Below are 17,531 nucleotides of genomic sequence, written 5' to 3' on the forward strand. Positions count from 1 at the left end.
ATATATAGTGTATATATATTATTTAACGTATTTATAATGTATATAGGTGGGTATATGTAATGTCTATTGAAAGAAAGTTTTTTTTTTTTTTTTTATATTTTTGATGGGGTTTGACCGATTTTTTAATCGGGTTTTGGTGGATTTGACCGGGTTGGGTTGAGTGGGCCGGATTAGGGTGGGTTTTAATTTTTTAACTGTTTGGACCGGCCCATCTAGCGCCAAAATCGGCCCTCAACCCGGTTAAAATAGAAGGACCGGTTCCGGGTTGGCCCGGCCCGGCCCGTTTGACACCCATAGTCGAGGCTATGTCTATATTGCACGAAAAGAGGTTATGTCAATGAGCACATAGCTACCTTGTAGCTTATTTTTGGTGCGTATATATGTTTGTATCATAATAGTTATAAGTTATTCTCGACCATGACTTCAATTTCTAACGAACTTATACCTCATTACCGACATAAGTGCTTGGTCAACCAATCTACTTGAAGGACAAAACGTACAATTTTATGCCATGCATGTGATCGAAATTTTGAATTTGCGGGTGTCAATTTTTAGCGCAAATAACATAAATTTGGATAGTTTGAAGCTTAATTGCAGAATTTTTTAATATTTTGCGTAATCACTAAAAATCTCAATTTTGGGTCTATCGAGATACATAATTATATCCTGGTACATCCAACGAAGATACACAATTAGTTAAAGTTTTTGTAATTACTTTGTAAGGATGGAGATTTGTGTAAATACGGTAAGTTAATGTGTATGTTTATGTTATTTTTCCGAGTATTTAGGAGGCTGGCCCAATACTGGTTCAGCTGGTAGGCCTATCCTGGTGAGAGTCCCGAAAAGCCACTTAAAGCATAGTTTGGGCCTTTGGGGACCACCACATCATGGGCTCCACAGTCCAAAACTCGACCCGAATCCGACTCCGTTAGACCCGCTTTCCGTTTTTAACAATTGAAGAAAATTGCTCATTGCCCCGTCGAAAACAGAGAAGAAGCAGAAGCAATAGCTGAAGAAGTAATTACTTTCATTTTTTCCCTGAGCCTCTATTATGAATATATGCAAATTTATCTGAATTTGAGTTTTTTTTTTTTTTTTAATAAATATATAAATTTTGTTCATCGTAGTTCTCTTTTTGAATTATTTTGCTGAATGAATATATTTAATACTTACAAGCATATAATGCAGAGAAATTGAAATTATTGTGTATTATTTGTAACTCGTAAAGAAGCTTAACCAACAATATGTTATCCTAATTCCTAAATCTTCATCACTATTTTATCTTATTAATTCTTATGGTTCCAAAAGAAGTTCATTATAATGTGGCTTATTGAGCAACATTCCTTTCTTTCAAGGATATTTATGGGTATTTATATGAGTTTTACCCCTTAGTATTTGTTATTGGTGAAATTTTTGTATATGTACAAAGACTTTGTCCACAATGTGGATGTTCTTTGAGACAGCTCAAAGTAAGGATCTTGGCGTATACCGATATGTTAAAGTATAATACAAAGGTTTGATGGTGTTTTTGGTTGCTCTTAACTCGGGCAGTTCGTGTAAGGAAAAAGAGATTTTGGACAAGTTCTAGTTATTAATGTTTCATTTTGATAAGTTTATGTACGTGAACCAATGGATAGAATGAGTAATCTCTGTTGTTTTGGTTTCAAAATGGTATCTTTCTGCTTATAATTAGGCGATTCCTCCATTCTGGACTATTATATGCCACTGGAATTCCAGTCTTCAATTTTCTAGCAGCTGGTTTTGGTATTGATATTGGTAGAGTATTGAAGTCTATGATGGAGCATCCTTGAAAGGATTCGAGAGGGATAAATCGTGCAGTGATTAGCCATAGAAAATTAGGTGGTTTCTGCAGATGCACGGCAAATGCTCACGTTGTTGAACTTTTCCTAACGCTTTCTAGTTTTGTTTGTTGTTGATCATTGAACTAGTGTATCATTTCTAAGAGTAAAGTTCTTTCCACACACAAGAAGAGTTCTAGTTGGTCTTAAGTAATTGATTTGGGAACAAACTTAGTTATGCTTCTTGTTTGTGTTCCTAAACTTTAGTCATTGAATGTGATTCGATGTATTTTCTAAATGATTCACTAGTTCGTTTTTCGTTTTGCGTCTTGATAAGTACTATTTTTTGTTTGTTTTGTCTGAAACCTTCTCCGTCATAAATAGGTAGGACTTTTGTACAGAATGATGGCAGAAGAGTAACAGCATGTGTCTAGCATGGCTAACGACCCACCAGCAAGACTCAAAGACAACTTCTCGAGCAAATTTCCGTTAAAGAGTCCTTGGGAACAATCTTCCTTTGGGGTGGTCTTTAAACATAAGAGAGAACCAAAGTTAAAAAAGAGATGCTGGGAGTTTCATATGGAGAGCTATTTCTGTTGCTTGGCGCTACTGCTGCTCTTATTGGACCTAACGATCTGCCAATCATAGCAAGAACAGCAGGCAGATTTGCTGGGCATGCCATTGGTTATGTTCAATTGGCCCGTGGCCAGTTCGAAAGTGTCATGCAGCAGTCCCAAGCTCACCAGGTGCATAAGGAACTGCAAGATACCATGGCTCAATTAGAAGCCATACGTCATGAAATTCGAACTATCTCTTTTATGAATCCTGGTCCATTGACATCAAGGCTAGTAGACAACATCAACGCTACAGCTGGGGCTAGTATGACTGCAAATGGACCTCAAAAATCTGATGAAGAGAGCACAATCGTTGAAAATGAACCTAAAATATCTGATGAAGAGATTACAATAGTTGAAAATAGACTTCAAAAATCTGATAAAGAGAACAAAACAGTAACTGCCACAACTAAGGAGCATAATTTGAGGAACTCAGCTTTTTCTGATATGCACAGCCAAGCAGCTGCTTATGCGAGATTGGCAGAAATGGCTCCTTTGAAACCCGTGTCTGTAGATGGAGAAGGTCTGAGTGAACTGACTGATGAATCTGACAGTATTATTATACGTCCTGTCTCTGCTGAAAGAGCAGGATTGTTGCCAGAACGTAAAGATGGAGCAAAAGGCTCTGACATTGTCTTAGAAGCAATATTGGAGGCAGATGTGGCAAAGAATGTCAAAGAATTTTTCTCTCAGCCACAAAACCACTTAAGAAGTGAACGAAGAGGTTTATTTTCCAACTTTACGGCCAATTCTTTATTTTTTTAAAGACACAACACTTTAGAGGTTTACTTAGATTATGGTTCTTCTGAAGCCTATATGTTAGGCTTCCCCGTGTTTAGGAAATGTGAATTAAATTGCATCTAAAAAGCATAGATTTGCATAGAATAGCTTAGTTTGGTAGGTTTGTACTTTTGTTCGGTGATCCTATATATGTTTTCTTTCAGAGGTTCTTAACACGTTTAACTGTATGATTTTGAACTTTCATAGCTTTATTGACTAGTATGAAGTTCTATCTTTTCAGTTCTGGAATCAGCTTGCATTTTTGTTTACTTGGGATTGCTTGAAAGCTTAAGTACTTATGTCTACGACTGTATTCCTAGGCCTTTTTCTCGTCATATAATGCATCTGATTCAACATGATGTCATTTTCCAAGTTTGTGACCATGTGTCATACAAGCTCATATTAAAGGGCCAGAAGAAAAAAGAACTACGAGGGACCATGGTGAATTGGAGGTCTCATGTTTAAGCTCTTTGAAACACAGCCGAATTCACTTTGAATTAGTTAGTGCAAGAAGACTGATCAACCCGCGTTATGTTATGTAATAACAATGTCTATTCCATCATCAGATTATTCCTTTTTTGTTTTGGTGCCAGAAAGAGAGTGTGATATATTAGTCTTGACTTGTGAGTTCCTGCTAAAATGATCCAGTAGCGATGTTGAACAGTAGATTTAATGATACATTTTTTTTACTATCTAGTAGCAATATTAGTCCAGAGTCCAGGTTTCAACAGGACTCAAGAAAAATATGGTACCAATAATGTTACTAACGCACTACTGAATTATCTGGAACTTTAGAAACTACATCTTTTATCTGAAAATCACAATTTCATAAAGCATAGACAATGTGGTCCACTCTTCCCCGAACCTCGTGCATAGTGGGTTGCCATTTATATGATGGGTGCTTTAAAGAAATCTAAGGTTTTGCTTGCACCAGTTAGCATGAGAGAAGATGTAAATAAACGAATTAGAAGTCAATACGAAGTGTTGGAGGCATACTTTTGGTTATAACAAAAAAAGAGCTAGTTCTCTTCGAATGAACTATATTAGTTTATGTATTAGGTAACGTTAGTCACAACTCACATGCTCTATGGTTCTATAGGTCAAACCCTGTTATTTTGTCTTAAGGGAAAGTCTGAGATGCATGGTATAGCTCTTAAAAAATCAATTCCAATTACATAGTTTTGCTTAATATTTGCTTATATCTATTAACTAGTCCTTCACCGGCCCCGAATGTCTAGTTTGACTCTCTCCAGGCTATTAACCCCCCAAAAAAAAAAGAAAAACAGAAGAAAAGAAGACGAGAAGAAATAAATGATTTGGAAGATGTTGCATGTCCTTCTTCAGCTATGCAGTTGCATTTTCAACTACCCCATCCCAGATGTTGTATACTTGATTATTTTACTTGTTTGCAGCAGTTTTTGAAAGAGGTGGTGAATGAGCTCTGCATCTGCAACAAAAGAGGAACAAACCAAGAGAACATTTTAGCTGAAGCCGGAGTGTAAGAAATCTGCAGCGGATAAAGGTGCCGAATCAATTGTATCTCCGTTTTAACGTATATTAGTTGTTCAACATAGAGTAATAGGTTTTGTGAGAATTCCCATTCATGAATGTTTATCGATAGTTGCGGTGATATAATGTTGTTGTTGATTGACAATCATGAAATTGCGTAGAGTTATGCAGATGAGATACTTACTGGAATCTGCTAACTTAACCGATTTTGCTTGTTTTACTTTGTCTTCTAATTTTTTGCTTTGCAGCTGTATCTCCTACACATTTCCCCAGATTTGGTGTAAGTTGTTAATACCATTAAAAGTTATCCATCTCTGTCTATTTGTTCAATATAATCTTTCTCATCTTCTTGTGCATCCTTTACACAATTACTGAAACTGGAATATAGGATCTTTTTTATAAGGATCACACCTTCCCCTCCTAACTGAGGGAAGGGGGAAACCGAAGAGGGTCGGCAACATCCTAATGGATTTTTTCTGGAATTTGGAGGATGTAATTACTTCTTTGTCTTGCCCTTGATGTCTTTTACTGTGATTAAGCTTGCGTCTGTAAGATCTACCTAGTTTAGTGAAAAATCCACTTCATATCAGCTCATTATAGAATGACTCGGGAAAAATCAAGTAAATGACAGATAAATGACCTAGTGGGCTACCCGTGCCGTTGTTGCTCTTTGTTATATTGAAGCTTGCTCCACAATATTAGCCATGTAATTCATTGAACATGCTGTCTATGCTTGTACTGATGTTACTTAAACTTTTCAGGGTTTGCACAGTTTATGTTTATTTGAAAAGAAAGAAAATGGGGCTTAAGCTTGTGTGTTTTCCTTTGATTTTAAAAAGTCCAATAAACTTAGGTGGTTTATAGCAATCATAATCGTATTATGTTGATTTCAATCTCGGGTAGTTCTGAATATTTGTATAGGGTTAATTTCTCATGATGGTAATGTGACTATATATCCATTCCTATGCATCTGACCTATGTGCTTGTGTTGTGGCCATTTTGAGTGATTCGTATAAATAGCTAATTGGTTGTATAATGGATAAGAATTCAGAAATATCTTCTGATGTATAGTGCATGAACGGAATACTCTCGCGCCCTAGCTATCTGGTCTTTTCCTGGAGGAAAAAATGGTAGGGTATACTTGTTTTAAAGATAGAGGGTATCTTTGGCACCAAGGACGATTGTAGTTGCATAATTGAATCATGAAAATGCTAAGATATATTTTTGCTTGGCGCATTTCTGTAATCCTTGGAGTTGTCATTAAGTTTTGAGTTGGGATCTTGTCAAACAAAAAAAATGGAAACTTGTTGTTAGTAGTTTAATAACTAATAATATGTTCGATTTTTACGATTTCCAATTGTTGCAATAAACTTGTCGTAAATTCCCACTATTTATTCTCTCCCTCTCCTCCCTTAGATTTCACTAGTTCATTTTACTCATTTTCTCTAGTAATATCTATACATATGTATTTGTTTTTAACTTGTTTTCATGATTCAAGGGAATTGTATGATAAATGATGTTAGGCATAGGACTAGATACCTAAAATGGACAAGACAAGTACTGTAGGAGTGGTGTTCAAAGTACAAGACAAGTTCTATAAAACAGTAGTGAGAATAGAAATAATATTTTAAAAGTGAGTGTTGGGTCTCTACGACCCTTCATTTCCTAACAATGCGTCTTGTAGAAATCTACATGTAAAGATGGATGTTTAGTCATACACAATTAGATAAGTTTATAATTAATTATATTTCACAAAAGGTACAGGTACATACATGGAGGTTAAAACAAGAAAAGGTCATTGAGATGGTTCGTATGTGCTCGTGAACCTCCAAATGTATTAGTCCGTAGCCGTTACATTCACTATGATGATCGAAGGTTCTGAAAAGGACGAGCTAGACCTAAAATCAGATCGAGCTAAGCTGTCAAAAAAAATCACAATCTCTAAGAATTCATGTAGACTAAGCAAAGAACAGAAAAAAAAAATGAAAGGAAAAATTGTAAATCAGAGTTTCCAATAAGTTTGAATTAAGGTTTGTCATATTGATGCATTTAGTCGGAAAAAAAGTTGATGTACTTAAATTAAGTTTGATGTCTGCAAGAAGTTCTTAAATTGTTTAGAGAATTGTATGTTAGTACAATACATATTGGAGTTCTCATGTTAAAAATAATTACTTCCGTCTTTTTAGACAAATGATTGAGTATACGAATAAAACGAGTCCAAATGGTGCGAAATGGGCGTGAATGACTTCCATAGCCGGCCCTGAATAGTTTGGAATTAAGATGCAATAGTTTTTATTGCAGAATGAGTGAGTAGTGGGCTAATAACAATTTCTAAGTCTTAAGTGCAGTAATTAGTTCATTTATGTGGAAAGAAGTAATGGTCAGTTGCCGGTGTTGTTGATAATTAATGTTTAGCATGAGGTTTTCATTATTTGGAAGTATATAAATAGTTCTATTAAACAATGTAAATATAAGGAAATAATGAATATGACAAGAACCAGAATCTATTCCTTGCAAATATGAAAAGGTTCCAAATCCTTGTAATGATGTAATTGGGAGTGGGAATCCTCAACTCATAAGCTAGCTTTTGGACTTGAGTTAGGCTCAAGGTTCTTTCTATTACATGGTATATGTTACTAAAGCCACAACCATCCTTATTGTTGTGTTTCCCAATGTTGATCCCTATGTTGTTTTGTTCATGCTCTAGATGGCCGATTTTGGACATGAAAGGGGTGTTAATTGTTTCACATCAGTTGAAGGAATGGGTTGTAGTCTCCTTATATGGTCTCGGACAATCATCGCCTTGTGAATTAGTTTTCAGTTAGACCCAAGATCTATTTTCTTATTCACTTCATCTATGTGCCTTTCACCATCCAGGAACAGGTGAGGTTGTTGAGAGGATATCTTTCTATGGAAGAGAGGAGATGAAACATTTTTGGAGTAGCTTACGATGGCTTGGAGATCCACATTATTAATGTGTAGTTTTCATTGAGGGGTGTGATGTCTATTGCTTAGGATAAGAATGCTGTGTCATCAACATTTATGCAGAGGTTTTTACTTGATAGAGGACGCTTCCTTTGGAGCCTTCGCCTAGGGTAGTGTGCTTATTCGATGGATTTTTCAGTATTTGTGAATGCAAAGAAATGTTCGAGCTTATAATTAAGGTGCCAAACTGTAGATTTCTTTTTTCTGCGGGTTTCAACAAATAGCAGGTTGAGAGGATTTGGAGATGCAGAGACAGAATTTCGGGCACTCATGATCGTTTATCTGACAAGTACTCTTTCCACTAATGTTGTCCACGTCATACTGAACAGATGTACCTGTATTTTTGCTACATCGCAAAGAAAATGATTGCTGCTCACTACTTAATGTCATTGATCTTGTTCAATTCTACATTGAAGTTTATTCTGTCCTTTCTGCTAAGATGCTAGAGAACAGCTACCCTATGGGTATAATAGTCATGCTTCTCAGTTTGTCTACCACTGACTGGGTTGGAATAAATGGCCAACTATCATACACTTTTTTTGACAGGAAAGATGCCAGTTTTTTGTAGTCAAGTGATGAGTACACATCAATAATAGGTAGAAAGCTACCTGCATTTGACAATATATAAACAACTACAACTAACCCCTGCTTCCGTGAAGTATTTAACATGTGACTTCAAGTTTGTGGACCTCAGCTTTTCCTGAGCATAGCTCCGTTTGCTTCTCTTGTATGTGTCATGGAGTAGCTAATATTATGTACACAGAAATGCCCTAATTCTTCCTTCTATCAATCTCGTGTTTGTGGTGGATTTGAATTGATATGACAAATAAGTGTAATAACTAGTAGCTTCCGTGACTTGCATTTTATATTTTAGAGACTGAAATGGCGTTTTAGAATCAATGAGGCCATTTTACTTGCCTTTTCTTTTTAAATTGATGGGTTAGACTTTAACAGATTAAAATATGTGGAGTGTATAAGTGGAAAGCTGCTTGTTGTTGGCTGTTTCTGCTTTAGTCCTTCACCATAATCCACCAAGACCCAAACATGAATGTTCAAATTACTTCAAATGATATGTATCTTCCAGTTACTCATGGTACTAACATAATTATTTGTCTAGATTACCTTTTAAGTGGCCTTACTTTTTGCAATGTCTGCATCTGCATGTTCTCTTACAAGGTTTTGTCATCACTTTAATTAGAGTGAAAATCCCAGCGATCTTAACCGACGCACGAAAACACTTTTGATCTTTCTGTAAATTCCAGGATCATGGTACGATTGTTAAACTATCTAGTTGATTCATTTGTGAAAAATTTCAATATGTAAACTTCTTAAGTAGAATGAAAAACCTGAATTCATGTTGAAGCCTGTCTTTTTCACCTTTTTTGTAAGGAAGCGTGTCTATTTACTTATCCCCACAAAAATCTTTAGTAGCTCTGTATAGTGAATAAAGTGAGCAGTGTAGTTTAAAGCATGTGTTGGAAGACTTAACTATTTGGATTCAATCTCTAAAATGCTAGATTTTTTTTTTTGATAAAGGTAATGTTGTATTCATCAGCATTGAGGATAATGCAGGAGACCTCCAAAAAATTGTTTCACAGCAAAAAACCAGAAAATAAAATAGATTACAGGTTTCCTATAAATTCTCTAATCTGTGAATCTTCTTCTAATCCTTCTACTTTACACCAGAAATAAAAGGTAGACATACATAACCATTTGACTTTATCAATTGGATTAGCCTTGTTTTCAAAGCACCTGTTGTTTCTTTCCTTCCAAATAGAACACCAAATGCATGATGGTATTATGTTCCACCACTTCTTTTGAGTTTTGCTCCCTCCTCTTCTGATCCAGCAACTAAGAAGGTCTGATGTATGTTCTGGCATGATCCATCTGTGTAACACCCAAAAATAGGTTCCACAATCTTGTTGGCACTCTGCAATGTAGAAACAGGTGGCTATAAGTCTCCTCTACCTCATTACATAGAGAACACCAAGATACAATCTGGAGACCTTTCTTTTTCAATCTCTTATGTGTAGAACAAGCCCTCCTGGCCACCAACCAAGAGAAACACTTTATCTTGGTTGGTATCTTGGTCTTCCAGATCTTCTTCCAGGGCCCTATCCTGCAACCTTGTAGCTCCTTCACTTCCCTGGTGTATAATCTATTAACTGAGAGCATCCCATCTCTATTGTGCCTCCATTTGATTGAGTCTTCCTCTTCTGATAGTTCTGTGCATCCATTCAAGACTTTAAGTAGCTCATTAACTTTTCCAATCTCCCAATCATTAAGGAATCTTCTGAAAGCTATGTTCCATCCCTGCTGTGACCGAACTTTAGCCTCTGTCTCTTCTGAGTTAGTTCTCAAGGAGAAAAGATCTGGAAACATTTCCATCAACGTCACATTTCCGATCCAATTCTCCTTCCAAAACAAGGTTTTAGTACCAGATCCCACCTTGTAAGCAATATTTCTGGATAGGTCAGGCCATAAATTCCTAGTTGTTCTCCACATCGAGACACCATAGGTGTTGTTCACTAAGTTGGAGCACCAATTCCCTTCCAAACCATATTTACATACTATCACCTCCCTCCACAAAACGTGTGTCTCAGTAGTGAACCTCCATAATCATTTTGAAAGAAGACTTTTGTTTTGTAATCTCAAATTTCTGATACCAAGGCCACCAGACTGCTTGTGTAACTTTACATTCTGCCATTTAACTAAGTGCAGGCCTTTTCCTTCTTTGTTTCCCAACCACAGAAAATCTCTTCTCAGCTTGTCAAGTCTATCTTCAACCTTAGCTGGGATGGGAAGTAAAGACATTACATAAGTAGGCAGTGATTCTAGTATTGAATTTATCAAGATTACTCTCCCCCCTAAAAATATTAGATTTTTATAAGGTCATTCTTTCATCTCACTTTTAGTTTATAAATTCTTTTACAATGGCACTAGTTAAAAATAGTCTTGATGCAAGTTCAGAAAGTGCTAATTGCATAGATGGATTTCAACTTGACAAAAAAAATGTGAAGTATTTCAAGAGAGTATGGAAAGCCAAGAATCAACATAATAGAACATTAACATGATATTTTAGGGTCCTTTTTAGTCATAATATAATGCACATTAAATCAAGGGAATTTATGTCTTTTCATATATTAGCTTACCCTAGAAGTAGAAATAGAATATGATGAGCATATTTTAGGTTAGACTACATTTTTAGATTGAACACTCTTTGATGAGTTTGTGGGTTTATCCCTTTGTCTCTACATTGGATCTCTCTTGAATATCTTTTGGTAAGATTATTCACGTATGAGTTCAATTCCATTCTCCTTTGAATTAATCATGTAATTGTTTGTTCAAATTAGAGAGTCACAAATCAACATTTGTTCATCTCTAATTTACTTCAATTGTGGGATTATTCTTTCTTTCTTACTTATCTCTTCTTAATTTCTTGATTATCTCTTGAATCTCTATATCTTGTAACTCGTTTTACATCAAGTCTGGAGAGTTGAATTTAGTGTTTGAACTCAAATTTGATATAGATGTATGTGCATTTGGCTGGATAATACAAATTTTTGGTATCTATCGCTTTTTGGCTTGAGTTGAGAGATCTTGAATTCCCGTGAGTTCTACCATGTAATGTCTGCAGATGTTGTCTGGAGAAACTCATTAACAAACATTGATTAAGATCTGCTCTCCTGTTGTTGTTTTGCTTTTGAGGTATTACTTATTTGGTGGTATATGTGTGTTGCACGTGTGCGTGTACAGTATAAAATGTATTTCATGTGGATAATTTTCGCGGAGCAAATTGAATTTTGTACTACAGGGATGTCATGTTTATAATTATGGCGGAAAATTGGCGGGAAGATGCTATGTTCAGTTAAACTGTGGAGTTGCGCATCATCTTGTGATGTTACTATTCTTTCCTTTCCTCTTTTTTCTTGTGTCAGGTGGGAGAGAAGACATTAAATGGAAGGAGAGTTTTGCATGTTAAGCTAGGTAATTGTGTTTAATCTGTGCAATGCTGTGGGTAGGTTTCGGCTGGGGGAGTTCGCAAAAATTTTGTGAAAATATTGGATACCGGATCAAGGAAAGTAATTGCATTATCTATAAATTGAGAAAAGCAGGAGTGGGGGAAGTGACAAAGGGAACTTGGAAAACCTATCACTAAGGGAGTTGAAGTGACCGGAATGTCGGATAAAACCTATTTTGCTCGGACTTCTCAAAAACGTCAAAGGGTGTGTGTCGAATTCTCCCAATATAGTTAATTTTTGGAGAATTTGACATGGGTGCTGCATTGAAAGTGAAGAGTCCGTGCAACTTAGACTAAAACATTGATAATAGAATTGTTAGCTGTAGAAAATTCAAAAACTTAATATCTAGGTTTTATCGTTTGCCAAGGGAGTGTTGTTACTGCTCCGGGAGACAAGTATTATGTAAGTATTTTTTGAGATAAATAGTCTTCGTGTTACTTGGTAACATCCTTCGGGTTTTATTCATTCAGCTTTCTATATAGGTTTCACCCACCCTTTGATGCCCTTCTATTTAACACTTCAACATATTAAAAGATGTTGTGAGTGGTGTTAAGAGTTCCCTTATCTGTCCCATAAAGGTGCGAGCTGGGGGCATTCTTCTATATATAGCCCAGACATGGGTTTGAAATTATTTGGTCAGCATTAGACTGAAACGTTGAAATGGAGTCTGGTGCTCTAAAAGTAATTACGTAGTGGCAGTCTTTTTCTTGAATATGATCAACATGCAGAAACCCATGATAGTGCAGCAGTTGGGTCCATTTTGTTAAAAAGAAAAAGGAAAAGAAAGAAAGGAGGACAGAAAAGAAACAGTTCAAGCATCGTTGTTTGGTTTATATGGTTAATTTTGAAGGGGAGCCTTGGAGTAACTGGTAAAGTTGCTGCCATGTACCAGGAGGTCACGGGTTTAAGCTGTTGAACCAGACCCTCATAGAAATGTAAGAGGAGGCTGCATATAATAGACCCTTGTGTTCTGGCCTTTCCCCGGGCCCCATGCATAGCGGGAGCTTTTGTGCACCGGGCTGCCCTTTTTTATCTGGTTAATTTTGTCCAACAGTTTTCAATGCAAAATTCACTTCAACTTATGAACTTGTATAATGAGTGATGATGCTTGTAGGAATGATGCTCCGAGAGCTTTGTCAGAAACTTTTCTGAGGATATTGTTTCTTTAAAGTTACTAGTAATAATGAACTCAAATGTGTTTTTGAATACTTAGAAGTTCAGTAGTGTTCTATTGGGTAGTAGATTAATTTGCCGGGCCTTAATTTGATGTTTAAGGCATCTTTGAAGGTGCTTATTTATCTTAGTGAGATTGGTAGTGAATATCAGGAAGTGAATATGAGTTTGAGTGCATGGTTTTCCATATGCAGAGAAGTGTACCCTGATGTTCACCTAAGCAAGCTTTATCTTATATGTTTAGCCATATTTACGACTGCTTGGTTATAAACTGCATGTATTTGCTGAAAGAATAATATCTGTATTGAGCTATGCCAATGAGAATTGACTAGATCGCAGCCAAATTGCATTTAATGCGCTCTTGCTGATATTAACGAATTGCCAACCAATTTGTCCCACTGATTTCAACTTCTCAGAGTAGGTACCATGAAAATGGCCAACGAGGAATCTTCTGTGTCTCCTTTGGAAGATCGTTACTGCACATTTTGACAAGAGATATTTGGTCTGACTTCTCATTTTCCGTAATTGGACTAGAGATCAACTTTATTAGACTTTTTGCATGTAATGGTGGCCTGGTATTTGGGACCCTTTTCGTTATATCATGCACCTAGTAGACTGTTAATGGGGACCTTGTCACCCCCACGAACGTGGATAGTCAAAAGTGGCTAACCACAAGTGAGGGCGTTTTCAAGATTTGTTTTGATGAACGTAGCAATGGTCCTACACTTGAATTATATATCTGTACTATTTCCATTTCTACTCCTTCACTTTGAAGACCAATGCTTTTGATGCCTCCATCTATTCTTCTGTGTCTGCAGCACGCCATGTTTTTTGGTATCTCATGTTTACACCTAATGTGCACCTGAATGCCAGTAACAATTAATTCTTTGCTTGTAGTTGCTTTTTTATATGTGCAACTCAATTACTTATTGGAGTTTCTTTAATTAGATTATATGGTGCTATGTGAAGATGCTTTTGAAATACATGCAGTTGATTAGTATTTGGGGACTTGATAAAAGTTTAATCCTGGAGGTTCTTAGACTAGGATGCCTATGAAAAGGGCAGCTTGGTGAAAGGGCCGGATCACAGGGGTGTCATGTAGAGTTTTTAAGTGTGAGCAGGAAGACGTGAATGAGAACGACAATTGTATGTCATGTAGTGTGTTGGTCAATTTTGGCAACTAGTTACGCCATGAATGTTTATCTTCGTGAAAACGACGGATTGGTTCAACCATTGATGATGGTAGTTATCTCTTTACTTCCATTGCTTTGCTTTTAAATTGTGTGAACTTATCAAGTTTGTTTGCCTGTGCATTTGCAATATATTATACTATATATAAAAAGGCCAGCCAGGTGCGCAAAACACCCCGCCGCATTCATGCAAGGTTCAGGGAAGAATCGAACCCGTTGGGGTGTGATGTAGACAGTCTACTCTAATGCAAGCATGATTGCTTCCATGACTTGAATTCAAGACTTATAAGTAACACGAAGACAACTTTACGACTGCTCTAAGACTCCCTTTAGACTATATTTATATATGAAAGATATCGATTGCCTTTTCGCAGCTATTCAGTAGACTTTGCTGCTAGTGGGTGTCTATTTTTCTACCTAAAGAAGCTTAAAGAGAGCAGTAAAGTAGTGCGAGTGCAAATAAATCCACTAGCATCTAGGGGGATAGAAATTAAAATTGAAAAAATTAAAGGGACAAAGTTTTACAATTGGGAATTATATTGACACACACACTTTCCCAAAACAAAGAAGAAATAAATCATGTGAATGTTTCGAAAATCTTCATATTATCATTGGATTCATGAAAGTAGGTGAAGAGATAAAATCAAAAGGAATAAAGGCAACATCAAACCTAGTAAGTGATGAGGATTTGCCCAACTTTCTTGATCCACTTACTTTTCTTCCTAGTCCTAGTTGGTTTCTTGTTTACTACTGTTTTAACTTTAGTAAAAGTTGCATAAATCTCACTCCCTTTCGAACTATTTTCTTCAAAATTACTAAAAAAAAAATTAATTTAGTCTACATGGACACATCACCTTCTTTCAGAATCACTTAATTTTACACGGATACATCACATAATTTTACACTATAATGCATCACATTCTTTCGGATAAATCACTTAATTTTATATGGATATATCACATTCCACATGGATATGTCACATTTTTTTGAATAATCACTTAATTTTACACGGACATATCACATTCTTCAATGATGTATCCAAACTTTTTAGTAAAATCAAGGGTTTATGTAATTATTTAAAAGGGTTATGTAAAATGAAGGATTTATGTAATCACATTCTTCACTATTTTGTATTTTTTGTGAAAATCTTTTCTTAATGCATTAAAGCGGGACTTTAACGTAACCCGTGAAAAGTGGTTTTCAATGTGGATTTCTATATTCTAGAACATTGAACCTGCCCCTGCATTATAATCTTCCTAAAAATTTGGCAAATTATTCCATTTCGACACATTCGAATAAAAATTACTATGCATTCGTACATAAAGACAAAAACAAATGGAGTATCAATTTTCATAATAAATTGACACGCCAAAAATATCTGAATAATTAAAAAGGGATATTGTTGACTTGTTTAGCATAATAAATATAATTATAGTGGGATATATACATCTGGTCGTGTAAGAGGGAACAATTTGAGAAATCGTTCACGCAAGAAATAGGACATGGGCAATTTAAGTTAATGCCCATGAAAGCCACAACTTTTTTTATCGATCTTTCATTCGGTGTTCGATACTCGTATTAAAGTCTGACTAATTCAAATTATTCGTATTGGGTAGGGTCTATTCGGGGGTAGGATCTCCTGACAATCTTTTATTTTATACTTACAATTCGAAATCGGAACCTCTGGTTTAGAGAAAAGCATCCTCATCTATGATCTACTGCACCATATCCTACGATGATATATCATTAATTTGATTATTATAGCTTCACTTCTTTTTCTCCACTGTCTACTTTTGGCTGAGGCAAACAGGTCCTCCTTCAGCTGATCACATTGTGCCATGGGGTCACATAGTCACACACATTGTTAGAAAGAATTTATATCCTTCACATTCATTTTAACTATTCCCTCTGATCCGTTCATCTTTACTTATTCATACCGAACTCTAATTTCTCTTAAGAAATACTTTTTCCGTCTCATTTTATGTGTCACCTTTGATCACAGCGTGCTATGGGGTCCACTTAACAATATTTTCTCCAACAATTTATACTTTCTATACTTCGTGCACAATTTAGTCTTAAATAATAACAACATTATTTATATCGCAAAAATAATCTATTGAACGATTTTTATTGACATGTAATAGAATAAGATTGGTTTTACTAAGCAACAAGAAATGCTCTTTCTATTTCTAGTAGTCAAGCTCTTAAGAAAACTTCTAGATAGTGAACACTTGCTCAATATTTCAATCTAACCGATTCAGAGTTAAGGATATTGAAAGGTTAAATGACAAAAAATAAAACAAATAGTATATTATATATTGAATCAAACACCTAGAAATATGTGGCCCCTCCCCCAATTAGCATGGACTATGATAAGTCTTTTTAATACATTGTATAAGGTCAAATAACTCCTAGATTTACAACATATATGTTTCTCTTAAACATAAGAGTACTGCAAGAATTATCATGGTTAGTGAAGGCGACTAGTCGAAAGCATCCATATATGGAAATAAATAAATACACGTTTCATACTTTATAAGGATTCAAGAAATTGATTTAGTGATTGAATTTAGAATTTGAAGTCTATATATAAATTTGATACATATTTGAGGTATTATTAATTATTTTTGATAATTTTTATGGTGTTCAGGTGATCGTAGACGCATTTCAATTGATTTTACAGGCACAAATACTTTTTATATAAAAAAAAAAATTGGGGGTGGGGGTAAGGGAAATCGAGAAGGGGATTACAAGGTGGGAAATGAATCTTCAACGATAAGATGAAAGTTCGGGTAGTCAACCAACTGAGCTACTAAGATTCGCATGCACAAATACTCGGTAACTCTGTCCACGAAAGTTCCATAATGTTATTGCCTCTGTTGGGATTTGAGATTTTAAATTCATAATTTGTAATTGTATATATTAAATGACTCTTTTGGACCAATATATAATTTAGGCAAAAATTTAAATTACTGTGTTATGCTTAATTCGATATTTGAATTGTACATTTAATTTGTCCCTGAATCGACTCCTTTTGCATGATCTGTTATCTCATAGAATTAGTCGATAAATGATACTCAACGTTCATTGACTTAAAATTCTGAATTCGTCTATATTCATAAGCTTCTTAGTGATAGTTAAGTTTCGAAGTGTATGTTTAATTTCTTCTAGGTCTACTTGTTGGCCATTATGTGTAAATGGAAACATGCATGCAGACATCTAAAATCTATATATGACTCAGCATATGTTATTTTGATTCTTTTTTGGCGTGAAGTCAAACACTCAAAATCTTTTTTAATGATTGGAGTTATAAGAGACTTGATTATTCACGTAAAGACCACATCATTCTATATATTACTGTAGAAGTTATGATTTAAACTAAGCATAATATCCTTAATAAATAAGGGAAATATTGCTTGCATTTTCCTTTTATAGGGTTTATTCGATGTGTAAGAAATA

At 35.4% G+C, this 17,531-nt stretch overlaps 1 protein-coding gene across 9 annotated transcripts; it reads left to right on the plus strand.

Annotated features, from left to right (window-relative positions):
• Window positions 1–822: 822 nt before the first annotated feature.
• LOC107866939 (sec-independent protein translocase protein TatB) lies at window positions 823–8,110 on the plus strand. Of its 9 annotated transcripts, none has more exons than XR_001673066.2 (4): window positions 823–1,017; window positions 2,184–3,137; window positions 4,606–4,715; window positions 7,580–8,110. XR_001673066.2 is itself a non-coding variant. In XM_016712987.2 (3 exons), exons 2-3 carry the CDS (start codon window positions 2,363–2,365, stop codon window positions 4,629–4,631), a joined length of 801 nt encoding a protein of 266 aa, XP_016568473.2. In that variant the 5' UTR covers window positions 828–1,017; window positions 2,184–2,362; the 3' UTR covers window positions 4,632–5,013. The 9 variants fall into 9 exon arrangements, 4 of the variants coding, with proteins under 4 accessions (XP_016568473.2, XP_047267208.1, XP_047267209.1 ...); XR_001673067.2 differs by having other exon boundaries at window positions 828–1,017; window positions 7,586–8,110; XR_007054757.1 differs by having other exon boundaries at window positions 828–1,017; window positions 2,201–3,137.
• The last annotated feature ends 9,421 nt before the right edge of the window (window positions 8,111–17,531 follow it).

Source organism: Capsicum annuum, chromosome 4 (genome assembly GCF_002878395.1).
Source record: "Capsicum annuum cultivar UCD-10X-F1 chromosome 4, UCD10Xv1.1, whole genome shotgun sequence".
NCBI classification, from domain to species: domain Eukaryota; kingdom Viridiplantae; phylum Streptophyta; class Magnoliopsida; order Solanales; family Solanaceae; genus Capsicum; species Capsicum annuum.